Below are 27,524 nucleotides of genomic sequence, written 5' to 3'. Positions count from 1 at the left end.
ATATCAACGTAATGTAATGTTAACGACCCGGTTTTCACCCGGTATAATTGTGGCCCGAAAGTGTATTGGTTTTATCGGGTTTAGGGCCGAGTTCGGGTCTAATAAATAGACCCGGTGTATATTTCGGGCCGGGTGTGGGTCACATCAAACCCGACTTCACCCGGCCCATGTGCACCCCTAACAACAGGTACAATCGATTTTTGATTTCAGGCAACGTTACTTATTCCGAGTACCGAATCACTGGATTGTGTTTTTTTATAATTTTTGTACCTCAATACTAAAATGCGTAACACATATTTAAATTAGTAAATACTCTATTAATTACATATTTCGATAAATATTAAATTTATTTAATTTAAATAAAAAATTTCTTAATTTTAATGTATACTTAATATTTTTTATAATCAAACAAAATTTACTTTTTTTGGGATTTAATCATCACTATTTATTTAATAAAAATCATACATTATATGCACGAGCATATCATACAAACTAATAATTTCAATGGATACAATAATGCAATTCGTAAAATCATTATTGGATGGACTTATAATGCACATGACCATATTGTACAAACTAATCATTTCAATGCAATTCGTAAAATTATTATTGAATGATTATCACATACTATTATTAAACCGAATGCGACCTTTCAGATTCAAATCCTTTACGGCAGGGGGAACCCCTAGCAGGTCTCCCCTCAGTTGATCCAAAGTGGTTCTTGAAAAGCACCCATCAACACGTCACTATCATTTTCCTTCTCATCTTCAGAGCATAGCGCCAATACCCCATCGTACCACGTCGGCGTCCCATTCTCATACGCATTACACGTCAGCCTCCTCAACCCACTCCCATCCAACCTCACCGCATACAAGTCCCCGTACGGCTGAAACTGGTTCGGCAACGACACCGCCTCCGCCGTCACGCCCCCTATGTTCGCCGTGAACAGCAACCACTCTCCATTAGAGCTAAAGAACACGTGATTTAACCTCTCCCTCTCCGCCAATTCTCCCTTCGCCACTTCAACCCTCCGCAAACCACTACCATCAGGCTGCACCACATAAATTCCAAATACCTCTGGATTCGTTGGGTTATGCATGTTCGAAGAAAACGCAATTAGATCACCCTTAGGTGACCAACACGGCATCGTATCGATCCACGCTCCTTCCGTCAGCCTCCGTAAACCGCCGTTAAACTCGCCGTCAACAGCGTCAACTATGTATAAATTCTTGTGCCCTGATCTACCAGAACGAAACACGATGGATTTCCCGTCCGGAGAGCACGACGGGAAAGCGTTGTTTCCGGTGCCGGATTTGGTCAGAATCTTCATCTTAGATGGAATCTCTTGTCGGTCATTGGTTAGATGGTCCAGCTCGAATTCTATCCGTGCGATTTCAACCGTTTTCGAAACCGACTCGAAAATTGGACCCACGGAGGTGTATATAACGTGCTTCTCCGATGGGCTCCAAGAGTTGTAGAAGCACGTGCGTCCTTTCAGCAATGTCCAGCGCTTCGAACCATTGGATCTGATTATCTTGACGCCGCCGTTAGCGTCAAAATCGTGATTGAAAGCAATGAAATCACCGCATGGGGAAAAGATGGGGAACGAACCGTTTAGTCTCAGTAACTGTAGGTTCTGAATTGGAGACTGAACAGGATCAAGATGAGGGTACGTGGACTCGCCCTGAGTTGGGTCGCCTCTGAATCGGTGGTACCCAAGGTACCGTGAGTTGCGAGATACGAAAGGATTGTAATGGTGGAAACTTGGATTTATTGTTTCCGTGACTGGTTGAAACGATTGCAATTCAAGATCAAAGATCTCAATGTGGCGAAAACTGCTCCCTGGCCGGCGAGTTGCGACGGCGATACGCTTTCCATCGTGCATTGCCGCCGGCGTGAAGCAGTGTACCCCTGCCGGCGTGACCCGAACCGGCGGGTCCGATCGACATAGCTCCGAATCGAATAAATCAACCCGGAAAATGCTCCACCAGCCATCCTCTACAATTCTATGGAAGAATATCGTGTTGTCTTGTGACCAAGTCGGCCATCCGCCACGCTCACTCACGACGACGCGATTCTCAGGTTCGGACTCAGAGAAAACAACGATTTCCGTTTCAAGCTCTCGGAAATCGCCGCGCCACAGTCCGGAGCCGTGGGAAGCGACGGCCATGAATTTCCCGGTGAGTGACACGGCAGGGCTGTAATCAACCACACCTTTAGGTGTAATCCTAGTCACTACTCCATCGACGCTGTCTACGGCGGTGGAATAAACGGCATTCCAGCTCTTGAAAACAGTTTCAGGTTCGGGTGGCTCGTGGGTCGAAACGAAGTAGAGTTTGCCGTTCTTAATAGTTGGTCGATCGTGGAAGAGGCTATTAGGGACGAAGGGCAAAGGTTGGGGTTTATCTTCGGGTCGGGTTAGGTAAAACCGGGGCGACCCTGTTCGTTCTGAGACGAAGACGACACTGTCGTTTTCATCAGTAAACTGGGCGTTGAAGTTTATTGAGACACCGTCCGTCAGTCGGCGGTCCGCGAAGGCAGCAGTGTGGTGGTTGTGGAGGTCGACGGAGAAAATGTCGAAGCCGTATTGGGGCCTCCCAACGGTGTTGAAAACGATGGTTCCGGATGGTTGCGACATCGTTGATTTAGAGTGAGCGTTGGAGAGTTGGTAAGTGTTACTAAGAGTGATGGGTGAACACGATGAGGATATAGTGGTACGGTGGTTATTAATAGGGAAGAGCAGCTGTGACTGTGAGTGTGGAATATAAAATTGTGAGGGTGCCGGTCTCTTGCGCAAGGCATGACGTAGACTAGTCAACATTTTATCTGGCTTGGTTACTTTGTTGACACGGAGTGGTAGTGTGGAACAAGAACAACAGAAAGCAAAACAGAATCTTTATTTCGTTTGGATAGACGCTCTTGTACACACCACCCGTGCGACTCAAGGCTAAATATTTCTTTGGCCAAATATGTTCTGTCTTTAGTTTTACTTAACAGGTGGAATGCATTCGTTTATTGACGAATTATCGGGGAATATTATATTCAAAACTTATGTTTGATTCATGGAATTGTCTACGGTGAGAAAACTTAATTCTGGTCCTGTAAATATTCGGTGAGAATATTTGAAATTAATGGTCCTTTTTGTATTTGTACGATGAAGTTTTTTATAGGAGATTCTGTTCCAATATTTTTTATATTTGTAATTCATGCCAAATGGATTAGATAATAAATCAATGCTGAGTTAGCTTTATTAATTATAAAATTATAAATGACGTTGAATTAGATAAATGATCTCTTATTTGGACTCTTATTTTAAAATGAACTGAGATGAGACTGTGACACTGAATATAACATAATTGGAGAAGACCAATATGGTAGATTTTATGAGATAGAGAAAATCCAATATTAATACTTTGATTAAAATTTTATGGACATAACAGTGTTAAATCTTTTTAGATTAGATATTGAGTCGTATATCACTTACAGATGACAATAATATGAAAAAACTTTGACATAAGATAATAATGAATATAACAATAATATTAATAATTCAATAATAATGAATAACTCTAAACCTAGTAACATGTTTGGCTTGCATGAACCCTCTTTGATTGAAATAGAATTATCAATGTAAAGCTCTAAATAAGTTATTATAATTAGTATAAATTTATATGATTTATTGATTAGATATATAATTAGTTATATGTATTTAATTATTTAAAAATTTGAAATAAATAATCTATTACATAATATTATTCTTTTTATTTATGTAATGAGTATACTTCAATTGGGTCTAATTATAAGAATAAAATTAATTTTAAGTATAAATAGAATAAATAAAAATAGAAACTAGTGTAATAGATTATTCAATATATAAAATATCAATATGATTTTTGTGACAAGTAGTGTTCAAATGCAAATTATATGTTACTACTATACAAAAAGTGCTATTTAAATTATAAAATTGTGTGTCATTAATATATGAAAGGAGCTATTTTAATTATAATTCAATTTTAATTTGCAGTTGGATATATTGAAAAAGTCAAAAAAATGAAAAAGTTGGGGAATAAATTAGATATATAAATATAATAGAGATTTATTTGTGTAGAGGATGAAATGATCATTTTAGTGGTTAAAGGAGTCAAACCTGCTGTGCTATATGTGCAAATGAGTAAAAATCCCTAATTCTAGATTGATTTAATATCAAAAGATTCTCAAAATTAAAAATTGCATAAAGATCCTGATTCTTTAAAGACTTTAATATTCTTTAAAGACTTTAATATTCTTTCACCACCACTATAACATTTTTGAGCTATTGCAACATGTGCCATAAATAACCCTTAAAAAGTGTTGTCTAAAGTAGTTAAAAGCATCACTTAAAATTTATTGCAAAAAAATAAAGCTAATACAACACCTTGTTAATAAGTGTTATTTTTGATCAATTTAAAAAACATATAAAAAACGTTGCTTTAATAAATTAAACAAACAACATTTATAATATTTATATATTACACTTATCAAATGTTGCTATATTAAATATACAAAAACAACTATTATAAAAATAATATATTACTTTCTTTAAAAGTTGCCTTTAGAGTTATTTTAAACTTCACGTTTCAAGTGTTGCTTAAAATTTTTTAATATTTTTTAAAAAACAAAAATAAACTATATGGTATGCACAGAAAGAGAAAAAGAGGGAGAAGAAAACCCCAATCCATTCCAAAGTGCTTCGTTCCTAAAATCACAACCCTAACAAAATTCCTAAAATATTTCAATTAATAAAATCACAAAATCCTCAATCCATTCCAAATGTTTCGTTCCTCTATTGTTCTTCAATCCATTCGATGACGATGCGCATTTCTTTATTGAGCTTCGATCTCAATCTCTGCTCGCTAATGAGCTTCGATTTTTTCTTCTCGTGAATGTGCTTCGATCTTCTCTGCTCGTCAATGTGCTTCGATCCTCTGCTCCTCTCCTCGTTGAGCTTCGATTCTCTACTCGTTGAGATTCGATCATCTGCTTGTTGAGCTTCAATCCTCTACTTCTCTTTTCGTCGAGCTTCGATCCTCTCTGCTCGTGTTCATCACCGCCACTGTTCGATTATCACTGCTCGTGTTTTTGGTGAGATTCTCGTTTTTGACATTCTTCTACAGGTATTGATGATTCTACCGTTCTTTTTTCTGCTCTATTTTAGCACCTGTTTATATATCCTTCCTATTGACAAGTTTAGGTCATGCAAATAGCATTCCTGTTGTTACTTTGGAAAGTTTGGGTGGTGATGGTGTTTTTGGAGGGTTTGGGTGATGGTTGTTATGGGTAGCAGGCGAAGGAGCTTGAGAAATTGGTGATGGAACATATGGAGGATTAGGTGATGGTTGTTATGAGCAGGGGAAGGAGCCTGTGGTGGAGTTGGAGAATGATAAGGTGGTTGAAAAATTGGTGTTGGTACATATGGAGAAGGTAATGATCTTGGTGTTCCTGGTGGAACAATTGGAGTGTATGGAGGGTTATGGCCAGGGAAGGGAGCTTGTGAAAGAGGGGGATGATGATTAACTTAAATAACATTTACTACTTTTCTGCCAGTATTGAATTGCCTATGTGCTTCACAAAATAATTTCTTTAGAATCTCTATTTAACTGTGTAACGTGTCTTATTCAAATTTGCAGGCTGCTTTTCTGTCAGCTTTGGTTGGATCAGAGGTTGCATATTCTGCTGCACAAGCTACAGTGGCAACTCTCTCGGAGGCTTACGAAACAACTAAAAATCATCGATCATTCCCAAGAAACACATCACTACAAGGTGAGAATGGCGAATATCTTTGGCTTAAGATTATGAGCTTCTGAATCAATTAAGATAATGGTCATAATGGAGGTTATCTTGAAATGGATGGATCAATCTTCATCATGTACTTATTGGACTAGTTTTTGAAACGTGTTTTTCTAAATTATGTGAATCTATACACTGTGCTGCAATTTTTTTCGTTTGTTTTTCTTCCTCCCCTCTTCTTCTGGAGCTGATATAGTATGTTCATGTGATTCTCAGCAGAAAGTGAAGAATTTAACTTATTAACTCATTTTTCTTAGTATAATGCTGGCTTTGTTTTTGATGCAGAAGCTGGTATTAAACCTTAGCTTGTTAATAAACATTTCTGCAACTGACCTTTTCTTGAAAATAGCAAGACCCGCCGCTTTGACGCTTGTGAAGATCCAGAATATGGAATTTTAAATTTTAATGATGTCACTTAATTTGAATTTATGAGTTTTAATCAACTATCTTATCATATTGATTAAAAAAGTTCTCTTTATTTTGTTTAATTAAAACAGTGGTGTTTGTGTATCTTTACTCTGTTACTTTGAGATTTTTTCATTATAAATTTGGAGATTGAAAACTGTGTCTCTAACTAATAGCTTAAACTTTTAGGATAAGTGTTTATATGATAAGGTATTGGAGTTTCTATAATTTAAAGGTCTATGTAAAACTCATAGCCTGTTAGAAAAAATTGGGATTGCATGTTGGATTATTAGGCCTTGTGTTATGCTAGAGTTTCAACCATAATCTAACTTCTTTCATTCAGAAACAGGTTAAGAAATTATGAAAAGAACAGTGACTATTTGTGTTGTGTTTATGATGACTGTGACTGTTTTGATACAATCACTTGCAACATTAAAGACAGCTAGAAGTATTTGATTTTTGTAATAGAGACCTCAATGTATGATTGGTTGACAAATTGACATTACAGTATAACTGTGTTGAAATTCATTTCCTCTTTGGCATAACTGTTAATCTTTTGCTGCAAAAAATTAGCTACCATTTATGATTCCAATTCCTTCATGTAGGCAGTGGAAATTCATGGCTGCAACATGGTTTTAATTCAACAAATACTTCTGGCATCAATGAATACAGGTAAGGTCCTTTATATTCTGTATTCCCTACGAAACCGGCTCAAGTTTCCTCTGTGCAGGACCTTTTTGAGTTTATATGCTCAGGGCCTTTGCTAGAAAAAATAGGTGTGACTGCAGAGATGGTTGCAGAGTACATAGATAAGTGGTTGTTATACGGTCGGCTGCTATCTCAATTGTTTCAGTTGAACGAGTTGTACTTAACGGTGCCTCAAAAAGCTAGGATCTATCAATATTATTATTATTATTATTATTATTATTATTATTATTATTATTATTATTATTAACTGCCAGAATGAGTTGTATCCATTCTTGGAACTACTAAGACCAATACTTGCATCATCACATGCCTTGTTTCCATTGGGGGAACCTATTCGGAATAGATATATATGGCTACTTCATTGTACAAATTAATGCGTATATTCATAAATATTTCTTTGTATTTTTCTTTATATATAGTCATCATGTACGTATCTTATCCTTGTTTTTTTGACTGGCTCTGTGGACCTCTTCTTATCTTTGTTATCATTTTCTTTTCATGTGGCTCATAATTCGTTATTTAGTTTGGATGAGTAACTTTGTTTCTTGATTTGGGGATTTAAAAGAACAGCTTAGCTTCCAAATGATATAGATACAAGTGTCAAACACTTGGATGATCAAATTTCTACCTCCTGTACTTTTCAACCTTCCAAACTTTTAATCACAACCACGTTAATATATTTGGTTATTAAGTATCTTAAAAATATTAATCAAAATTATTTATATTTTTTTAATGGCCTTGCTAATAGTGTTTAAAAGCTTTTGTTCCCTTTATGTACAAAATTCATGAATGTGATTTGCAGTAATATATCAAAAGATGGACAGCTACAAAGAATAAAATGGCAGTAGTATTAATAGTGCTTTTGTTTATATAAAACCTGCACTCTCTTGTGTATATAAAAGCTGCACTAAGTGCAGAATCAGATTGATTCTATGCAAGTCACAATTCATTTTCACTCATACTCTTTCTCATCTCCTCTAGTCTCTCCTTCTTAATCAGATTGATTCCTTCACTCATACTTGGGTATAAGCAGCTGAACACTAAGTGCAAATTGTTGCGGCATGACCTCGTAAGATATTTTTATCTTATACTTATTTGTTTTTATATGTTTATATTATTCTTTTGCACTTTTTTATGTAACAAAATACTGATTGTTTAATTAAAAAATTAAAATATAAAAGCATTTTTATTCTAAAATATATCTTTTCAAAAGTAATTATTAATATTTCTTTTAGAATAATAAAAGAATTATGATTAGTTTGCATTTGGTTAGCTTTTTAGAATAATAAAAGAATTATTAATATTTCTTTTAAAATATAAAAGCATTTTTTTAATATTTCTTTTTATATATTTTATATTGAGCAACCGTGCATATATAGCAAGTTTTAGTTTAATAGTAATATCACTATGAACAATTAGGTTTTCCCAGGACTCATCCAAGAACTGGATGAGTTTACCAAGACATAGCCAAGAGTTTAGAGACGGCGTCAATAGATTCTTGGACTATGCTTACTCCGTTGGAAATCCTCAAGGAGAGGAAATTCTATGTCCTTGTGCTAAATGTTGCAACTTCCTTTGGGGTCAAAGAGAGTCTATTTATAGCGATTTAATATGCTTTGGATTTGTCAAGGGCTATACACGATGGGTTAATCATGGGGAAAGTGTAATTGGTATGGATGTCGATACTGGTGATACCGATGAGATTTATTCATGCGATGACATTGAAGGCTTGCTAGACGAAAGGTTTAGGAATGTGGCAGATGTTGAGGGAGAAAAAGAAGGTATGAACGAAGATGCAAAGAAGTTCTATAATTTGGTTGACGAGGCTAGCAAGGAACTATATCCTGGTTGCAAGGGATTTTCTACGCTATCTTTCACCATCCGACTATACTTGTTGAAGTGTCTACATGGATGGAGCAATGCCTCGTTCACTTCCCTCCTGGAGTTGTTGAAAGAGGCTATTCCTAACTTGAATCTCCCTTCTTCTTTCAACAAAGCCAAGGCTATGGTGAGAGATTTAGGTCTTGATTATAAAAAGATTGATGCATGCCCAAATGACTGCATGCTATATTGGAAAGAGCACGAGAATGAAACATGTTGCCATGAATGTGGAACTTCTCGTTGGATTGAGCCTGCGGTAGTTGAAGGTGACATATCTTCAAAGAAAGCTCACAACATTCCTGCAAAGACATTACGGCACTTTTCCCTAATTCCCAGGCTTTAAAGGCTATTCATGTGCTCAAAGACCGCTAAGAATATGAGTTGGCATCAGGAAGAGCGTAAAAAGGATGGAAAGCTAAAGCATCCTGCTGATGGTCAGTCATGGAAAGATTTTGATAACCGACATTCAGAATTCGCCAAGGAACCTCGTAACTTGAGACTTGGTTTGGCGAGCGATGGATTCAATCCGTTTCGAACCATGAGTATATCTCATAGCACATGGCCGGTTATTTTAATGACTTATAACTTGCCACCATGGATGTGCATGAAACAAGAATACTTCATGCTTTCTCTGTTGATCCCGGGACCAAAATCGCCAGGAAATGATATTGACGTGTACCTGCAACCATTGATTGAGGAATTGAAGGAGTTATGGGAACTTGGGATAGAAACATACGATGCCGCAAGAAATAAAACTTTTCAAATGCATGCAGCTCTCTTATGGACAATTAGTGATTTTCCTGCATATGCAATGTTATCCGGGTGGAGTACAAAGGGAAAACTAGCTTGCCCTTCTTGTAACTATGGGACTTGTTCTAGTTATCTTACACATAGTCGGAAGATGTGTTATATGGGTCATCGTGTTTTTTTGCCCGAGGAACATCCATGGAGAACTAATAAGAGGTCATTTAATGGAAAAGAAGAACATCGGAAAGCTCCACCGTTGCTAGAGGGCATGGAAGTTTTAAGTCACTTAGATTCTATGGAGAATTCCTTTGGGAAGACAAAAAAAAAGGTGAATGAAGGCCCGTGGAGGAAAAGGTCAATCTTTTTTGATTTACCTTACTGGAAGTATAACACATCAAGACACAATCTTGATGTAATGCATATAGAAAAGAATATAGTTGATAGTATTCTTGGAACTCTCTTGGATATATCTGGCAAGACAAAAGACCACCTAAATGCTCGATATGACTTGCAAGAAATAGGCATTCGTAAGAATCTTCATCCAAAAGAAATAAGAGGTCATAGAAAAGTGAAGTTTGCAAAAGCATGTTTCTCCATGACTAAAGTTGAGAAATCAATTTTTTGTGATGTCTTGAAGAAAGCAAAGCTACCTGATGGTGCTGCCTCAAATATTTCTCGATGCGTGAACCTTGCAGAAAGAAAAGTATCAGGTTACAAGACTCATGATGCCCATTTTATGCTGCATTATTTGCTGCAAATTCCCATCAAAAGTATACTTCCAGATTCGGTCGCAATCCCTTTAATTCGGCTTGGCTCTTTTTTTCGTCAGTTATGTCAAAAGGTTATCACATTAGAAGAGATAAATCAATTGGAAGCAGAGATTGTGATAACACTATGCCAATTGGAGAGGATTTTTCCTCCTTCATTTTTTGACATAATGATGCATTTGCCTATTCATTTGGCTAATGAAGTGAGACTAGGCGGCCCAGTTCAATTTCGGTGGATGTATCCTCCCGAAAGATACATGTGTACTTTGAAGTCATATGTTCGAAATAGAAGTCGTCCTGAAGGATCTATTGCGGAGGCCTACTTGGTTGATGAGTGTTTAACTTTTTGCTCACGTTATTTACATGATGGTGTTCAAACAAAATTGAATAGAATACCCCGGAATAATGATGCTAATGACTTTGAAGCGGAAATTCCACATTCATTTCCAATTTTGTTTCCTAAGAAAGGCTGTCCATTGGGAGCAAAGAAGGGTGAGATTTTTTCTCTTGACGACAAGTCTCGAAACCAAGCCCATAGCTATATATTATTGAACTGTGGAAAAATTGAAGACTATGTTAGGTAAATCCTACTTACCAAACATATTATTGAACTGTCCATTTCTTTTAATTTTTTTAATTATGAATCATGGTATTATCTCTAGGTTTTACTTACGAAAATCCTAATTTTGGATTTAGAGAGCATGAGGCTGATCAACAAGGAACAAGTTGGGTGAAAGCTAAGAACCATAGTATGAACTTTCCCTTATGGTTTAAAGCACGTGCCAAGCGTCAGAATGTTCCAGATTGGATTAAGGAGCTTTCTAGAGGGCCCAACAAGATTGCAAAAAGATATTCGGGGTATTTTATCAATGGGTATAGATTTCATACTAGGCAACGTGAGGCAAGACGCAAGACGCAAAATAGTGGTGTAACTTTAGTTGCGTTGACTACGAGCTTTGCAAGTGCAAAGGATCCAAATCCAATTCGTGCAAAAGTTTCCTACTATGGCAGAATAAATGATATAATTGAGTTAGACTACTTTGGAAATTTTAAGGTTGTATTGTTTAGATGTGACTGGTATGAGACTCAAGAGGATGGCTATGGCTCTTCGTATGTTCAATTCAACAAAAAATGCTATCAAGAAGAGCCTTTTGTGTTGGCATGTCAAGTACACCAATGCTTCTATGTGCAAGATCCATTTGATCAAAATAAACATTATGTTATGAAGTCAATTCCAAGGGATTTATTTAGCATAGGTGACGAAGCTGATGTTGATCCCCAAGCTATATATGAAAAAGAGCCATCTGACCAGTCAATGGGTCCTTCTATACCCAATGATAATGGTGAAATTGATTTGATTAGGGGTGACTTGCACGAAGTTGTTATAGATGCTTCAAAAGGAGTTCTTCTTTCACAAGAATACAACACAGAATCAGAAGATAATTCCGAAGACGACATTGAATGATTTATACTTTTTTCCTTCATTACACTAAATAGTAGGGAAGTGGAATGAAAGATGTATATACTTTAACTTTTTAATTGCATTAAACAGTAGGAAAGTGGAATGAAAGATGTATCACTTTTTTATATATGTGTCTTATGACATGCCTTCTTGTTTATTACTATTAAATAGTAGTCTTCAATTACATCCTCAGCAAACAGCTCCTTCAGTTCCACAATGTTATCTCCTTCAGCTCCTTCTTGTTTATTACTATTAAATAGTAGTCTTCAATTATATCCTCAGCAAACAACTCCATTCAGTTTCTTAATGATTTATTAAAGGCTGAATTTGGTGTTGGGAAAGAACTTTATTTACATTGCCAAATTCTAATGTCTAATGTCATCTTTTATTTTGTTTTATTTTAGAAATACAATGGAAACAAGAACTACTCCAAAGCGGAGAAGACTGGTAAAACAGTATCAAAGCAACAAGCAATTCATGCAGAAAAATACAGCAGAAATTCATAAGAAACAGCATTTTATCTCTCCAATGATGGCTGGTGGTCATGGACAAAAGAGAGTGACTCCTATGCCTTCTAAGCAAAGCACTCAAAAAGAAGTCCCAATTTCCAAAAGAATGAAAAGTATGCCGAACCAGAAAATTGGAGCTAGTGAAGAAGAACCAGAAAATCTTAAAAAGCGTCCAACCATGGGTATGGATAAATTTTTGGAGACACATGGGGTTCATTTGGAAAGAGAAGATGACGATTTTGAACCAAGTGCTGAAAACGAAAGATTTATTCAAGAAAAGCAACAAAATCTTAGGAAGACAAATACAAAATCAAGTTGTCAAGCCATGACACTTGATACATTTTTGGAGACAAATGGGATTCATGTGGAAGGAGAGGAGGAACATAGTGGAGTAAATGCTAATGAAGTTGGAGATGATGATGATGATGATGATTTCTCGGATGATGAGGACTATGTTGGTGAATATGAAGATGAAGTTCTTCATGGTGATGACAATCACCTTATGGAAACTAACAATGTTAAAGGTGCTGCACTTTATACATAATTATCATTTTACTTATTCATTAGCATGTATAGCTATATAATTCATTTAAATGGTTAAATTGCACATATTTATAGATACTCCAAAGACTAGAAGGACACGAGGAAAAACAAGGTGTGCTAAAATCCATGCAAGAAGTTGGGAAGAAAGAGAAGAGGTGACTTTTTATAAAGGACAAGCAGTGGGACCAACTCCAAGAAGAGTGAATGATTTAACTTACTTTATTGGAACAATGGGAAGGAATAGCGATTTCATAACATTGATGTACACTAGTTGGAAAGCTGTGCCCCTCAAAGTCAAAAAGCGCATATGGAAATATATTAATGTAAGTGTTTTATTTCTCATCTATTTTTTATGATCTGAAAATTTTCAATTTCGTATGGCTTAGCTGTAGTTTTGTGAAAATATATAGCTGCTGTTTTACACTGCAGTTTTGTCTTTGTTTTTAGTGTTCTTGAATTGTCATTTACAATTTTTGTTTTGTACTTTTTCGTAGTCAAAGTTCATTCTTCCAAAAGAGGGGAAAGGGTGGGTGATGACTGGTGTTCGAGAAGCTTGGAAAGGTTACAAAACAAGAATCAAGGGAAAGCATTTTGAGAGATATAACAACATTGAAGATATGCTGAAAAATCGCCCTTTAGATATTCCAGAAGTTCAATTTCAAAAGTTAATTGCATATTGGAGTATTCCTTCTGTTAAGGTGAGTTGTAGAATAAATAATTCTGTTTCTTTGTCTTTTTTTATGCTTTTGGTTTATTACATATAACTCCCTTTAATTTTGTTGGGTATAGGCTCTATCTCGTTTAAATTCTGAAAATCGTAAAAAGCAACAACATCAACATCGAATGGGACCTATAAGTTTTGCAAGAGTGCGTAATGAAATGGTAATAATTTTGATTTTTTATAAGTTTTTTCTTGTTGTATAATGACCATCTTAAAACTAGATAAATATTATTTTTGGCCATTTTTAATACTCTTTCCCCTTACTTGTAGCGTGAAATGAATGAAAACAAAGAAGACCCATCACAGGTTGATGTGTTTGTTGCAACTCGAACTGGACGAAAAGGAAAAGAGCTTGATTCAGGAACACAAGCTGTTATTGTAAGTCATAATAAGTTGAAGTAGAACTGCCTTAATTTATAAATTGATCTAAAATAAAACTGCCTTAATTTACAGTATTATTTTAAGTCAGATTGTCCTATATACAACTTAAGATCCTATCCTGAATATAAAATCCTGGATTCTCTTCTACCCTTAAGATTTCCACCGGAGGGTTTAAACTAAAAAAATGTATTGTTATAGATTTAAAACCAAAGTCAATTCCCCCTGGAGGAGGATTCTTCTTGAAAGCTAATATAATTTATAAATAACTAATTAAGTAGATTTAAAACATACATGATCATGTTTTGTGGGGTCCATAATTAAAATATACATGTGAATTGCTTATGCTTTAATTTATTTAGATATAGCAGGCGAGAAGTCAAAGATATAAATGTTAAATGATATATTACCTCTTAATTCTAATTAAAATAACAGTGATTTGGGATTTGGTAGGCATTAATTTAAGACAGCTTGCTTTTTTAGGTTTGAAATTAATCAAATCATCCTTTAATTTCTGTCATCTATTTATATTTAATGGGTAGCTGATATGGACATGACTGGTAAAGGACATAAAATCTAAGTTTTAACTTTTAATATGTTCATTATATCATTATTAAAAGTATTAAAAGTTTCCCCAATGAAGTTCTTATCTCAGAAACTTTCATTAATGCTGCATCCCTACTCTCATTTGCTTCCATTAACTCCCTCTTGAGTGTCTCAATTGAAACTATTCACATGTCCTTAAGAACTTGAGAAACTTTCTCAGATTCAGTTCTATTTGGGAAACTCATCATCACATTCTTGCTATGCTTCTTCTTGAACCGAGGAAATAGCCATGACATAACACCTTTACTTTTAGGCTGTTTTGGAAAGAAGCATGAGAATCAGTGAGTGGAACAAGCTAAAATTGTTATGTTTTCTTTTAATAGGATAAACTTAAGAGCCACCAAGAAGCTGGAGACACTCCCGAGAAAGCATTTACTGCAGTATTTGGCAAAGAACAACCAGGAAAAGTTCGATGTTATGGGAGGACAATCACAAAAACATCTCTGCAGAAAGAACGGGAGATTGCTAAAATTAAGCAACAACATGCAGAGACTATAAGTTCAATGAAAACTGAACTTCATGAGACAAAAGATAGAGTCCAAAGTTTGGAGGATCTTGTGAAGCTTCTCTTGCAACAGAGTTCTCTTGGCACAAATATTGATGAAGCACTATCTTTATTACGAGCCAAGGAATCAACACATGATATAAATAGTAAGCAATGTTCGAATGGCAACGATCGTCCTTCCTCATCAACTCGTGATCCAAAGTGATGACCAGGTATAATAAAAAAATTTGCAGTAATTTTTGTGATTTATCATTTATTGGGAATGGACTATCAACATTTTTGGCCTTTGCTTTCTCTGTCTTCTGCCATCTTACTTCATGGTGGCTTCTGCAATACACTCTTGCTATTTTTAATCAATCATCTTTTTTTTTCCTTTTTAATTACTTATTTTTGTAGCGTTGTGCTACTGTGAGGAAGAAAATTTTTTCCTCATTGCTGAAATAATGTGGCTATGTTGGGGAGTGATGCGTGTTGTCACTGCAACAGACTCTAGTAACTGCTGTTTCATTCGCAGGAATGACAGAAATTGTCAAGGGAGTTGTTTCATATCTTTATCTTTTCATTTTTTCCCCCTTCAAATTTATGTTTCAGTCATTTATTTCTCTGTTGCTTTCTCTCAAACATAAATTAATTAATTTTATACGATAGTGATAATAAAAGAATAATCATTAAAAAATAAAAGAGAAAAATCTAATATAGCAGCAACGTTATTTCCTTCCACACCAAACAGTTATGTGAGTGAAGTCTCTTCCTGTGAGCTTGTTCCTTCTGATTCTATGATTCTAAATAAGAACTACTAAGCTAATACCTTTTTGGAGCATTCATCATTATCTGAATTGCATTTCTCTTTCTCAGTTTACTCAGGTACTTCATCAAACACATACCATGCATCATTTTCCGTTATTGCACCTTTTATGTTTCAATTTTTTTTTAAATGCAACTTTAACTAAACCCCAATTCATTTAAATGCAGCAGTTATTGGACTCAGTGGAGGCAAGAGGATTTTGAGTTCATCATACCATTACTCTGATGTTACCGAAAAGCTTTCATTTGGCACTGATTTTGGATCCACACATTATCAGATTGTTCCAACAAAGTCAAGCATAGATATTTTGATATTATTTTGATTGATATTAATTACTATTTTGTTATGACAATTATTGTTAGACAAAAATTTTATTATTTTGTTGAGAATTATTGATGAACATGTATTAGAAATACTAATTGAACTTTTTAATATCTATTTTAATTAGAATTTTATTTTTAGTTATTTTGTCTCTTTTATAATTATTTTTTATTGTGCACAAATTTATTTATTAATTAAAATAATTACACATGTATGAACAAAAAATTTTATTGTAAATTTTATTTTTTATATTTTTATTACAAAAATAATTTTTATTTTTATCAAAAAGACAACCCTTTTATTAGTTGCATATTTTGAATATTAGACAACACTTGTATGGTTGCATATCCAAAAGAAAAAGCAACACTTGTATAGGTTGCATATCCAAAAGAAAAGGCAATATTTTAAAGGGTTGCATATTCAAAACTAATAAGCAACAACTTATAAGCAACACGTAAAAGAGTTGCATTTTATTGCAAATAGGCTACACTTTTTAGTAGTGACCAAAATACGAGAGAGGAGACAACACTGCAAAAGTGTTGTCTCAAACACACCTTTGAAGTGTTGTTGTTTTTCAACCAAAGGCAACACTTATCAAGTGTTGCTCTCAAAAGCGTTGCTTTTGAAACAAAAAAGTGTTGCCTTGATCTAAGGCAACGGCTGCATATGCAACGCCGACCAAAAACGTTGCCTTAGGCCCAAAAGTGTTGCCATTGATCAAAAGCAACTTTTTGTCAGCCTTTAGGCAACCCTTTTTAAATGTTGCCTCAACCTGAAAATGTTGTAGTGCACGATAGAACTCTTCTTCATTCATAAAGTTGTCAAGTAAAAGTAGTTGATTGAATATTAAAATTTTAGTTTCATGTTTGAATATTAAAATTTTAGTTTGATGATGGCTTTGCATCTATATTTCTGGGATTAAATTTATTAACTAATCAATTAGAGTATTAATTAACAGTAATTAACTAGTATATGGATAGCAAAAAAAAAAATTCAATAAAAAAAAAACACTCAATCCGGACTTTATCCTTTTTTACGAAGGACAAGGTGATTTCAGTAAAAAAAAAAAAATAGATACTTCGACCTTTAATATTTTTATTTTAGAATAATATGATCTTTATATTAAAAAAATCCGTTAAATAGTAGCGACAATTATTTTTGTAAGAATTTTATTTGTGTTTTGTGGGGAGTTTTAGACCCTTACAAAATTCTTTTTAATAATATGACTAGCTATACCACTTTTTTCATCCTCATATTACAACATTTTAGAGCTGAGACAATATTTAAAAAGTGTTGTCTAAAGATTGATAAAAGGTTGTCTTTAATCTATAACAACGTTTTGGAACTTGAGACGTTTTTGGAGGCCTTGCAGATGCGGTCGTTACCTTAGGTCAAGGCAACGCTTTTTTGCTTCAAAAGCAACGCTTCCATAGACAACTCTTCAAAAATGTTGATAACTCTTCAGAAATGTTGATTATTCTTTAAAACACACAACGCTTCTAAACTGTTTTAGACAACACTTTACACCTGTTCTTTTAGCTGTCATACTTCAGCTACAAGCAAAAAGCATTGTCTTTTTTTCTGAGTATGCAACACGTTGAAGTGTTGCCTATTGTTTAGAATATATAACACGTTGAAATGTTGCCTATTTATTTAAATTTACAACCTGCTAAAGTGTTGCCTGTCAAGTTGATATGCAACCCTTGGAAGTATTGTCTATTCTTCTAGTTATACAACCCATATAAGTGTTGCCTCTAAACTAAATATGCAACCATTGAAAGGTTATCTTTTTGGCTAAAAATAAGGATGATTTTTGTATTGAAAATACAAAAGAGACATGTATATCATTTAATTATTAAATAAATTTGTACACAATAAAATTCAAAAATAAAGAGATAAAACCCCAGCTGAAATTCTTAAGAATTATAGGGACTTGAGACAAAGCATAATTACGCAAATAAATAAATAAAACTCCTACAATTGAACAAATTCAGAGTTTCAGACAGCAGAGGATTTTTGCTTAAGTTACAAAGTTTCTTGAGTTGAGTCCTTGCCACATATGACTATCTATGGTTACACATATGCAAAATGCATTATAATGCATATAATTTGAATTTAGTTTAGTTGTCAGCAATAACTAGAGACTCAATTAATAGTAATTATTATAAGATGCATAGATCAGTTTCCAAATCTACACGTCTTTGTACAATAATGGAAAAGAAGCCTGGAAACCCCTTAAGTCCAGATATCATATTTCCCAACTCAATCTCTACAACTCCCCTTGGATCTGTCTTTAACCAAAAGTATTTACGCTTTTCGTCATCATTAAGCAGATGTCTCCCTGGCCATACTAGTAAGTCTCTGTAAATATCTAGCACAACATCTGCAAATTCAAGATTACAAAGAATTTAGTATCTATTTATGATTAGGATTATCCCCATATATAAGGAAAACAATGTTGTGACTTGTGAAGCCAAATGTAGCTTACTCTTTTTCTTTTTGGTAATGGTTCCTGCAACATATCCGCTCTTCATTTTTCAGCATCACCTAAAAATTTTACAAACTATGATGAACTGATACAGATAAAGAATCCCATCATCTGGTGTGAATTCTTGAAAGGAAAAAAAGTTACCTGGCCTATTCGATGTATTTAAACAGAAACTATTTTCCACTAAAAATCACTTGCAGTTTTCATCATTATTCATTACTATGTCAAGTCATTTTGCCAACAAAATAAAATTGATTTAATACTAGCAGCAACACTTGTGATTGATGTTTTGTTACCTTTACAGGTTCGTTTGAGTAAGTCACTTCCCTTAGCAAGTAGCTCTTGGCTGCCGACGCCTAGAAAATTTTCTCCATTAAGAATCTCCCTACTATCACTTGTGTTTGTATTGTTATATTTATTGTAATTGGTATTTGTAGTACCTTTGCCACAAATTCCAATCCCTCCCCTGCCTTCCTCTAATGGTGTCACTGCAGCAATGTTCCATACCTCTTTTAATGCTCTTGCCTTCAGGGTAGCTACTTCTCTTAGAGCTGCAAACATTAATAATTAAGATCAGGGTCATCATTACTATCTCTTAGTGTCACACTACCCATGGCAGCATGAACACAAGACACATTTTGTCCTATGAGGGGCTAATTGACAATGCAACTATACACTTGTTGATTCTTAACAGTGTCATCAAGGAGTGCTACCTGTTGCAACTGTAGCGAAAAGAGTAGTGATATCATCATGAGAGCTGACATTGACAGCTGAGCTAACCACAGAAGCTAGGTGATCTTTCTCAGCCCCTATTGTCTCAGCAGCCTCGACACACTACGCGGCCATCGATGTGGTTGTAGAGGCCACAACCATGCTAGTTTTGGCCATCCTCTCATCCTTGCTTGGTGTAGATGAAGCAGCCATTGCAGTCGCGATGGCTGCCACAAAAGAAGCCACTATAGCCACTGAGATAGTAGCATGCAGCTGGGCATTATGAGTTCTTATTTCTTCTTTCTTCTTTTTCCTTCTATCTCCCTAGCCATGTTGGTAAGTTTGTGCAAATATCTAGCACAACATCTGCAAATTTAAGATTACAAAGACTTTAGTATCTGTTTATGATAAGGATTATCCCTATATATAAGAAAAACAATATTGTGATTTGTGAAGCCAAAAATAGCTTACTCTCTTTTTTTTTTGGTAATGATTCCTGCAACATGTTTGCTTTTGATTTTCAGCATCACCTGAAATTTTTACAAATCATGATGAACTAATATAGATAAAGAATTCCATCATCTGGTGTGAATTCTTGTAAGGAAAAAAAATTACTTGCCTATACATATAGCAAATTATTGTCTCTTGAAAACTTTATAACGACCAGACATAAAAAAGAAAGTAAAGACACAATAAAATTCAGTTTCATCTACTGGTTTTTACCAAGGCTATAGATCTAAGATGAACATATTGATAATTAAAATATAGGAAAAAAAAGACAATTAGTAGAAAGAGAAAAAATGTTAGTGAAAAAAAAAACTTATTTTTAAAATTTACCTGTGATTTCGTGTATGTATCTTTAGTGATGTAGCAGAATTTCTGCACATTCAAGGGTTAATTTTCTCATACTTCTTAAACATTGAGAAGTGAAAAAACAATAATCAATTAATCAGAATTATAAAGTTTGATAAGATATATCATAAAGAAAGGCATTGAATGAATGCCTATTGTAAGAACCAAAATAACCGCTTTAATAAAATAATAATTTTAACTGCCCAAAATAGGATAAAAAATATAGAAATGATATTTTAAAAATAAAAAGGTAAAATTTGAATTCAATGAATTTTTCTAAGTGGAAAAATGTATCTTTTGCGAAAATATTTTGAAAAAATACGGCAGTACCGGCTCTAGTCTTTCCGGTACTGCGTATTTAGAAAAATAAGATTTTAAAAATTGAATTTATTGTTTTGAAAAGACAAAAACAATTTAAAGTTGAAAACTAGACACTAATTCTAAGGAGTTAGCCCAAAGTTGGGCCAAACAGACCTTAAACGCTAACGGGTTAGAACGGCCAAACCCAACATATATAAACGCAACTAGTGAGCATTTTAGCCCATTTTTAACCCTAAAACAAGAAAGGGGCGCTGCTGAAGTGAGAAGAGTGGAGGTGAGGGTTTGCACTATTCACCTTCTTCTTCTTTTGTCCATAACTTGAGTTACGGAGCTCCGATTCGTGAATGGTTTGCGGCCATGCGAAGCTCTCGTCGAATCCGTCACTTCTAGCTAGGTATTCTGGTAAGCATTTCGAAAATCCCAGCCCAGTTTTCAGCCATTGTGAATTTTGAAATTTTGGATTTTGGTTTGAGTGGATTTTTGTGATTTTGGATGTTTAGGTACACTCTAGCACTTGGTTCCTATTGGGTTTTGTACTAATCAACTATGGGTAAGGTAAGCTTGCTCTTATCCCTTGTGAAATTGTGTATTTAGGAACCCTAGGTATTGGTTTGTGGTAAATTAATGTGTATAGGTTAGAAAATTTTATTGTTGATGCTTGTTGGAGTTGATTGGTGGATTAGTTGATGCTTGGAGGCTTCTTTTGGACTCAAATTTAGTGTGCGGTGCATATTAGAAATCGGCCAAGGTATGATTTCAATTTTCTCTATGTAATATGTAATATTTCTCGACACTTAGGCTAGTGGACCATAGGATATGTTTGAATTGTTAATAGTGGATTATCATTATTGGTGTTTATGATGATTTTGGATGAATTATGATGATAATTGTTGATGTTGGGGTGAATAATGATAACTATATAAATTATGATGAAATATGATAAATTGTGTTAGTGAAGAGTCAAATTCTGTAAAATTGTGAAGGTTGGAATCTTGATTGAGAATTTGGGAAGTTTTGTTGAATTATGTTTATAAAGTTGAATGAAATAGGTTTAAAATGATGGATGAAGTTAATTGGTAACTGGGGAAACATATGGTTGTGACGGTGGGAATGAATGGTGAGTTTTTGTGTGGTTTTGAATGTTTATGAATTGGTTTTGGTTGTGAAATTTTGAGATTTAGAGAACCTTGCTGATTTTGTAAAACTTGATTTTTGGCGAACTTTGGCAGATCATAACTTGAGCCTCGAATCTTCAATATAAAGGTTGTTTTAAGAATTTTAAAACAATATAAAGTTTGAGGAAAATGGAGTTTTGTAGAGGAAGTTATGAACATTTAAAGTTTGGTGTTTAAAACTGATTTCTGCAACTTTACAAAATTTTACAAGTCTGGGAGTGCATGCGTACGCGGAATGATGAACGGATATTTTATACGCTTTTTGCCATCATTTTCATATAGTTTTTAGTATGTTTCGTTTAAGTTTTATTAAGTTTTCATAGGTTTTAGTGCAAAATACACATTTTTGGATTCTACTTTGAGTTTGTGTGTTTTTATGCAATTTCAGGTATTTTCTGGCTGAAATTGAGGAGCTGGAGCAAAAGTCTGATTCAGAGACAGAGAAAGCACTGCAGATGCTGTCAGGATCTGACCTCCTTGAACTCAAAAGAGCTTTTCTGGAGCTACAGAAGTCCAAATGGAGCGTTCTTAATGGCTATGAAAAGCTAACATCCAGAGCTTTCCAGCAATGTATAATAGTTTATACTTTGCTTCAGAATTGAAGGCTCAAAACTGGCATCCAACGCCCACAAAGGATTCCAGGCAGGCGTTCGACGCCCCAGGAGCCTCCTAGCATATGGATCTCAATTAAGCTTAGCCCAAACACTCACCAAGTGGGCCTGATGAGTGAACAAAACCGTCGGCTAGGAATTTTATCTCAAAATAAGGTTAGCGTTGTAAGTATAGTTCCAAGCCAACAAGTAATGCTCAAATCAAATAATAAATTCAAAACAAATTATCCGAGAGTAATGAAACCTCGGGTCGTTCTCCCTAGGAATGCAAATGAAATGTTTTCTCTTTTGGTTTTGAGGGATGAGGAAAAGGGGGTTTTCAAGCAAGAAATGAAAGATTAAAAGAACGTAAGCAATAAAAGAACTAAGGAATGCTCAAAATTGTACTTTATGCAAGTAAAGGGGAGACAAGATAAAAACTTAGTGAAAATGCTATAAATGCAATGAAAGAGCCTTGACTTGGGAATGAGGATCCAAGGAATCCTATCATCGCCATAACCACAACTATGGTAATTATGATGAGTCAATCTTGCCTAGTCAACCCCAACCATCGAGGAGTAAGTCAAGCAAGCATAATTGACCTTAATCCATAAGTCCTAACCAACTTACCAAACTAGTTGATAAAAGGCTAGCGTCAATGGAAACAAGAGTCAACTAACTACCCAAAAATTACCACTAAATGTCGAACATTATGACTCTAGTATCCTAGGAACTCAAACCACGAGCCAAGGTGGGAAAATATACTCAGAATCTAAGGTTGGCATTTTCACAAATACCTTGTGTGCATAAGAATAAAACATGGGAAATTGCAAAGTAAAATGGAAAACTATAACCAACTATCAACCAAACCAAACACAAACAAGCAATCAAACGTAAAGGAAGCATGAAATGTAAAATTCATTAGTCAAAACTTCAAGTAACACAAAATTGCAATATGAAAAAAGTAACTTGAACCAAAAGGAAATGGAAGTAAAAGTGCTTGAATTAAAGAGGAAATTGAGAGTACTTACAATTGAAGAAGTAAAATCAAAGATCAAGCTTGCTATAAAATGCTACAATGGAAATTGATAAACCCTAAGAAAGCAAAGCTATACTACTCCTACTCCTACTCCTATAGAAGCTTCCTAATACTAAGAAAAACTAAACTAAAACCTAATGCCTTTAAATGTGTTGATATCCCCTTTATATAGCCTTCCATTTCAGCCTTCCATCCTTCCAAAATGGCCCAAAAGGCCTCAGAAAATGCAAGTCACATGTTTCATTAATGAAATCATGTGTTGGGACCTGTGCGGATGTACAGATGTGTGCGTCCACACACACGGCTAGAAATTCTCCTGTGTGTACGCACAGGCACTCGTGCGCATGCACACGTCACTGTGTGTACTTTCTTTGTTTTCTTCATGTTGTCTCCCTTGTACATGCTTTCCTTCACTTTTGCCCATCCATTCTTGCCTTCAAGGCCTGAAATTACTCACAAAATATATCACGGCATCGAATGGCACAAAGGTGGGATTAAATTGCTCTATTAAAGCACAAAATTGCATATTTGTACATTTAGGATCAAACTAGGGATTAAACACAAAAGTATATTATTTTGGTGCTTAAGTGTGAGTTCATGTGCTAGAATCCATCCAATTTGAGTCAAAGTATACCATCAAATATGGACTCATCAACTCCCCCACACTTAAACAATAGCATGTCCTCATGCTAAACTGACAAGGAGAATGATAAAAAAAGGGGGTAATCAACTTATTAAATGCAACTACCTATATGCATGCAAGTATGTAAATACTATATATCTATCTATCTATCTATCTATCTATGGTATCTATATGAAATTGGTGAAAACAAACAATCAAATTCCCAAGCAAGTTTAGACAAGTAGGGCCAAGCAAGGAAATGATCCAATGCAATTAAAAATCTAAAGAATTGATTCGACGCATTAAATTGAAGTAACTTGCATGAATGCATGATAAGAAAGGTGCAGACATAGAATTGAATAATTGAACCCTCACTAGGCGTGTGTACACTCTAATCACTCGGTGTCTAAGGGTCAATTCACTCAAGTCTCTTCTAATCATGCTTTCAAGGAATCACTTTTCATCTAACAATCAACAATAAGTGATGCATGAATGCAATTATCATGAGGACTTCATATGGTTGTAATAAGGTTAGAGTCAAGGTGGGGTAGATATGGTTAAGTGGACTAAATGCAATTGAATCCTTGATTAGTTTAAGTATCCACATCAACCTATATCAATCAAATCAAAACAAAATGCAATCCTAACATCCCATCAATTCTTATTCATTAACATTCATGTATGCTTGTCTTATAAACATCACATATGCAATTCTTTATCCATTTGTTTACCCTTTTGGGTGACTTTGCGCCCTTTTTATGGTAAAAGGTGTTTTGTTTTTTTTTTTTTTTTTTTTTTTTTTTTTTTAGTGATAATTGCATATGGTTAAGTAGTTCATACATGAATGTTCCTATTTTCCAAAGTTTTCAATGAGATACCAAAATTAAACATTTTCATTCCCTACCAGTGTTTCCCAAAAGATTCCCCTACACTTACACGAAACACACTTCATTAACCTAAGCTAATCAAGGATACAATCCAAGATAAATCATGGTTTTTTGCTTAAGGTTGTGCTGTGCTAATATCAAGAACAATGGGGTAGATAAGGCTCAAAAGGGGTTAACAATGGTAGATACAAGGGTAAGGCTATATGGGTAAAGTAAGCTTTTATCAAAGATGGCCTCAATCATGCTCAATGCAATTCAATACATCAACTAATGGAAATAAAGAATTAAGTAAAACCAAGATTACAATGATAGAAGAGATATATCATACAATGAACAGAGTTAGTGGTTAAAATGTGTAACCACTCAATGTAGCTCAAAAACTCACAAGGTATTTGTTCTTTACTCTTCTATGTTCCAAAAGAAATCATTCAAGCAAGTTTGAAAATAGTTTTCTCAATCAATTTAATAGCATGCCCTTGAAACAAAATTTCTTGGTAAATTTGTTGTTTTTCACCAAAATTATTTCCTATATGTATGTATGATGTGATGGATGCAAAATTTTTCAAACTTTCCTAGTTCTTTTCCTAATTTTCAACAAGCAAAAAGTAACATGAACAATTAGGATCAAGATATCTAGGCATAAGCTATTCACATCATCCAATCACAATCCATATCTATACTATGTACCAAGCAATATAAAGATGCAATATATATATACCAAAACTAGAAATGCAATACTAAGGATAACTAAAAGTGACTAATATATATATACCAAAATAAAAAGTGCATAAGTCAAAGTGCTAAAAGTATCCAAAAAAAAAGCATAATAAAAACTTAAAATAAACTAAATAGAAGTGTTCAGGAGAGAATATTTACACCCAAAAATAGAAGATCCTCCCCCACACTTAAGTCATGCACTGTCCTCAGTGCTAAAGGAACCAATCTGGAGAGGTCAACCATGTGAAGCTCCACCGCCGGGCGGTGGTGGGTGGTGGTGACGCTGGTAGACAATGAGGGCGCTGGATGGCTGTGTGGTGGTCTGTGCTCTAGGCTCGGCTACAGCTGTGGGCTCCTCTACTCTCGGCTCCTCAGCTGTGGGCTCCTCAATCTTATACTATGTAAGCTCCTCAACTATCTGCTCCTTAACTCCACGCTCCTCAGCTACTACCTCCTCAACCCTAGGCTCCGCTGGTCTCTGGCCTGGGTGCTCGACTACCTGGCTAGCTTCAGCTGCTGGCTCCTGCGATGCAAGCTCCTGGGCCTCTGGCTCTGGTGTATCTGGAGGAGGTGGCCCAGGGTCTCTACCCTCAGACTTTGCCACTATCCACTGGAAGCAGCGAGCATTACGGCGCTCATAACGGTGCATGGCCTGGAGGATATCTCGACACAACTCATACGGTGCCTGAGGTCGTGGTGTGGGTACAGGAGCTGTGGGAGGTGCTGATGGCTCTGCTGTGGCTGTTGAAGGCGCAGAGGTCTTCCTCTTCTTTTGGGGTGGCCCGTCGTAATTTCTGTATGGCAAGAAAGGCTGCTTACTGAGGTAGACAGACGTCCGATTTGTTGGGCGTCTCTCTACACCAGATAAGGCTGCTAATCTGGTAATCAGTAATGGAAAGGGAACGTTGAATTTTAACTGTTGGTTCACCTTCATCGTTGACTCTCTGATAAGGGGAAGAACAGAGATCCCCTTTCCCTCCAGAATAGCCCATAGTATCACTGCCACACGAACTCTGATATGCGTGGCATGCGTGCTAGGAAGGATGTAATCGGCAATGATCTGCTACCAGATCCTTGCCTCCGGGTTGAGATCTGTGCATGCAATGCTCAATGGGACTGCCTGCTCTCCCTTGCTATATTCCCATCTAGCGTCAGGCTGGCCAATCTTTTCCAGGACCACATCTAAGGAAATCTTGCCCAATGAGACGTCCTTCATTATTTGAGTGTAAGCGTCCCTAGCCGGAGGAATATGCGGGATGCCTAAGAGGGCCTCTAAAGCAGTATCAGAGGTATCCAAGGTGACACCTCTGAGAAAAACAGTTTGGGCATCCCTCTTTAGGAAATTTGCGTAAAATTCTTTGACCTGGTGTTCATTTACTTCCACCGGGTCGAATTTTACGAATTCCCACTGGTAAAAATTGATTCTGTTTAGAATGGCATCCGCATACTTCTCAGGCAGGTTTAGCTTCCTCTCATAATGAAAGGCGCGCTTTTCTAGTTTCTTATATTGTTCTTGGGCCTCAGAGTTAATGAAAGTATCCGGATGGTCACTTGGCGGCACGGGAGGAGGAGGACGAGCCAAGGGGTTGGCTTTCTCCTTTCCCTTACGGCCCATCCTGAAAAAGACAAAAATAGAATACAACTCAGGGAACAGATAAAATCACAAAAAGAAGAAGGATATAATCGAACAATTCAATTAAGAGCCAGTCAGATAAACAAATGCCAATTAGGGAAAAACATGTGTAAATAGTAGAATGTTCCAAAGAGAATGCATTTTCCCAAAATCAAGCAACCTAAGTAATAAATGAATGAATGAACAAACAATGAAAGCATGTATATGACTTAGGTGCATTGTGTCTGTGAATTGAATGGAAAGAAACTGATTGTCGCCATTGTGCCTTAAAAGTTGAAAAATTTGTAAAAAATTGGCACAATGGG

At 35.5% G+C, this 27,524-nt stretch overlaps 4 protein-coding genes and 2 pseudogenes across 7 annotated transcripts; 3 read left to right on the top strand and 3 right to left on the bottom strand.

The window, feature by feature from the left end:
• Positions 1 to 419: 419 nt before the first annotated feature.
• On the bottom strand, positions 420 to 3,142 carry LOC107625309 (tolB protein-like protein). Its single transcript, XM_016327926.3, has one exon. The coding sequence runs from the start codon at positions 2,819 to 2,821 to the stop codon at positions 701 to 703; it is 2,121 nt and encodes a 706-aa protein (XP_016183412.1). The 5' UTR covers positions 2,822 to 3,142; the 3' UTR covers positions 420 to 700.
• Positions 3,143 to 6,796: 3,654 nt separating this feature from the next.
• LOC148573747 (uncharacterized) lies at positions 6,797 to 16,125 on the top strand. Of its 4 annotated transcripts, none has more exons than XM_088505325.1 (9): positions 6,797 to 6,903; positions 7,939 to 8,008; positions 12,201 to 12,829; positions 12,924 to 13,171; positions 13,343 to 13,546; positions 13,638 to 13,730; positions 13,840 to 13,947; positions 14,877 to 15,270; positions 16,031 to 16,125. In XM_088505325.1, exons 2-8 carry the CDS (start codon positions 8,001 to 8,003, stop codon positions 15,261 to 15,263), a joined length of 1,677 nt encoding a protein of 558 aa, XP_088361451.1. In that variant the 5' UTR covers positions 6,797 to 6,903; positions 7,939 to 8,000; the 3' UTR covers positions 15,264 to 15,270; positions 16,031 to 16,125. The 4 variants fall into 4 exon arrangements, with proteins under 4 accessions (XP_088361451.1, XP_088361449.1, XP_088361452.1 ...); XM_088505323.1 differs by lacking the exon at positions 16,031 to 16,125 and adding an exon at positions 15,455 to 15,675; XM_088505326.1 differs by lacking the exons at positions 13,840 to 13,947; positions 16,031 to 16,125 and adding an exon at positions 15,455 to 15,675.
• Positions 8,387 to 10,454, top strand: LOC148573749 (uncharacterized; annotated as a pseudogene).
• LOC148573748 (uncharacterized) lies at positions 10,505 to 11,799 on the top strand. The gene is made up of 2 exons (XM_088505327.1): positions 10,505 to 10,914; positions 11,031 to 11,799. The coding sequence occupies exons 1-2, from the start codon at positions 10,505 to 10,507 to the stop codon at positions 11,797 to 11,799; spliced, it is 1,179 nt and encodes a 392-aa protein (XP_088361453.1).
• A 500-nt stretch (positions 16,126 to 16,625) lies between the features above and the next one.
• On the bottom strand, positions 16,626 to 26,520 carry LOC107627265 (uncharacterized; annotated as a pseudogene).
• A 129-nt stretch (positions 26,521 to 26,649) lies between these two features.
• On the bottom strand, positions 26,650 to 27,201 carry LOC148573746 (uncharacterized). The gene has a single exon (XM_088505835.1). The coding sequence runs from the start codon at positions 27,199 to 27,201 to the stop codon at positions 26,650 to 26,652; it is 552 nt and encodes a 183-aa protein (XP_088361961.1).
• Between the last annotated feature and the right edge of the window lie 323 nt (positions 27,202 to 27,524).

Source organism: Arachis ipaensis, chromosome B2 (assembly GCF_059453495.1).
Source record: "Arachis ipaensis isolate K30076 ecotype BB chromosome B2, ASM5945349v1, whole genome shotgun sequence".
Classification (NCBI taxonomy): Eukaryota; Viridiplantae; Streptophyta; class Magnoliopsida; order Fabales; family Fabaceae; genus Arachis; species Arachis ipaensis.
This window is presented reverse-complemented; position numbering and strand designations above follow the sequence as displayed.

What these genes read in the sequence shown, in the direction of transcription:
- LOC107625309 (XM_016327926.3), bottom strand. Translation starts at nt 2,821, where the DNA reads ATGTTGACTAGTCTACGTCATGCCTTGCGCAAGAGACCGGCACCCTCA.
- LOC148573747 (XM_088505325.1), top strand. An exon ending in GCATATGGAAATATATTAAT is followed by an intron (nt 13,172 to 13,342) that starts GTAAGTGTTTTA and finishes ACTTTTTCGTAG; the next exon opens with TCAAAGTTCATTCTTCCAAA. An exon ending in GGAGTATTCCTTCTGTTAAG is followed by an intron (nt 13,547 to 13,637) that starts GTGAGTTGTAGA and finishes TGTTGGGTATAG; the next exon opens with GCTCTATCTCGTTTAAATTC.
- LOC148573748 (XM_088505327.1), top strand. Translation starts at nt 10,505, where the DNA reads ATGATGCATTTGCCTATTCATTTGGCTAATGAAGTGAGACTAGGCGGC. An exon ending in AAAATTGAAGACTATGTTAG is followed by an intron (nt 10,915 to 11,030) that starts GTAAATCCTACT and finishes TTTTGGATTTAG; the next exon opens with AGAGCATGAGGCTGATCAAC.
- LOC148573746 (XM_088505835.1), bottom strand. Translation starts at nt 27,201, where the DNA reads ATGGGCCGTAAGGGAAAGGAGAAAGCCAACCCCTTGGCTCGTCCTCCT.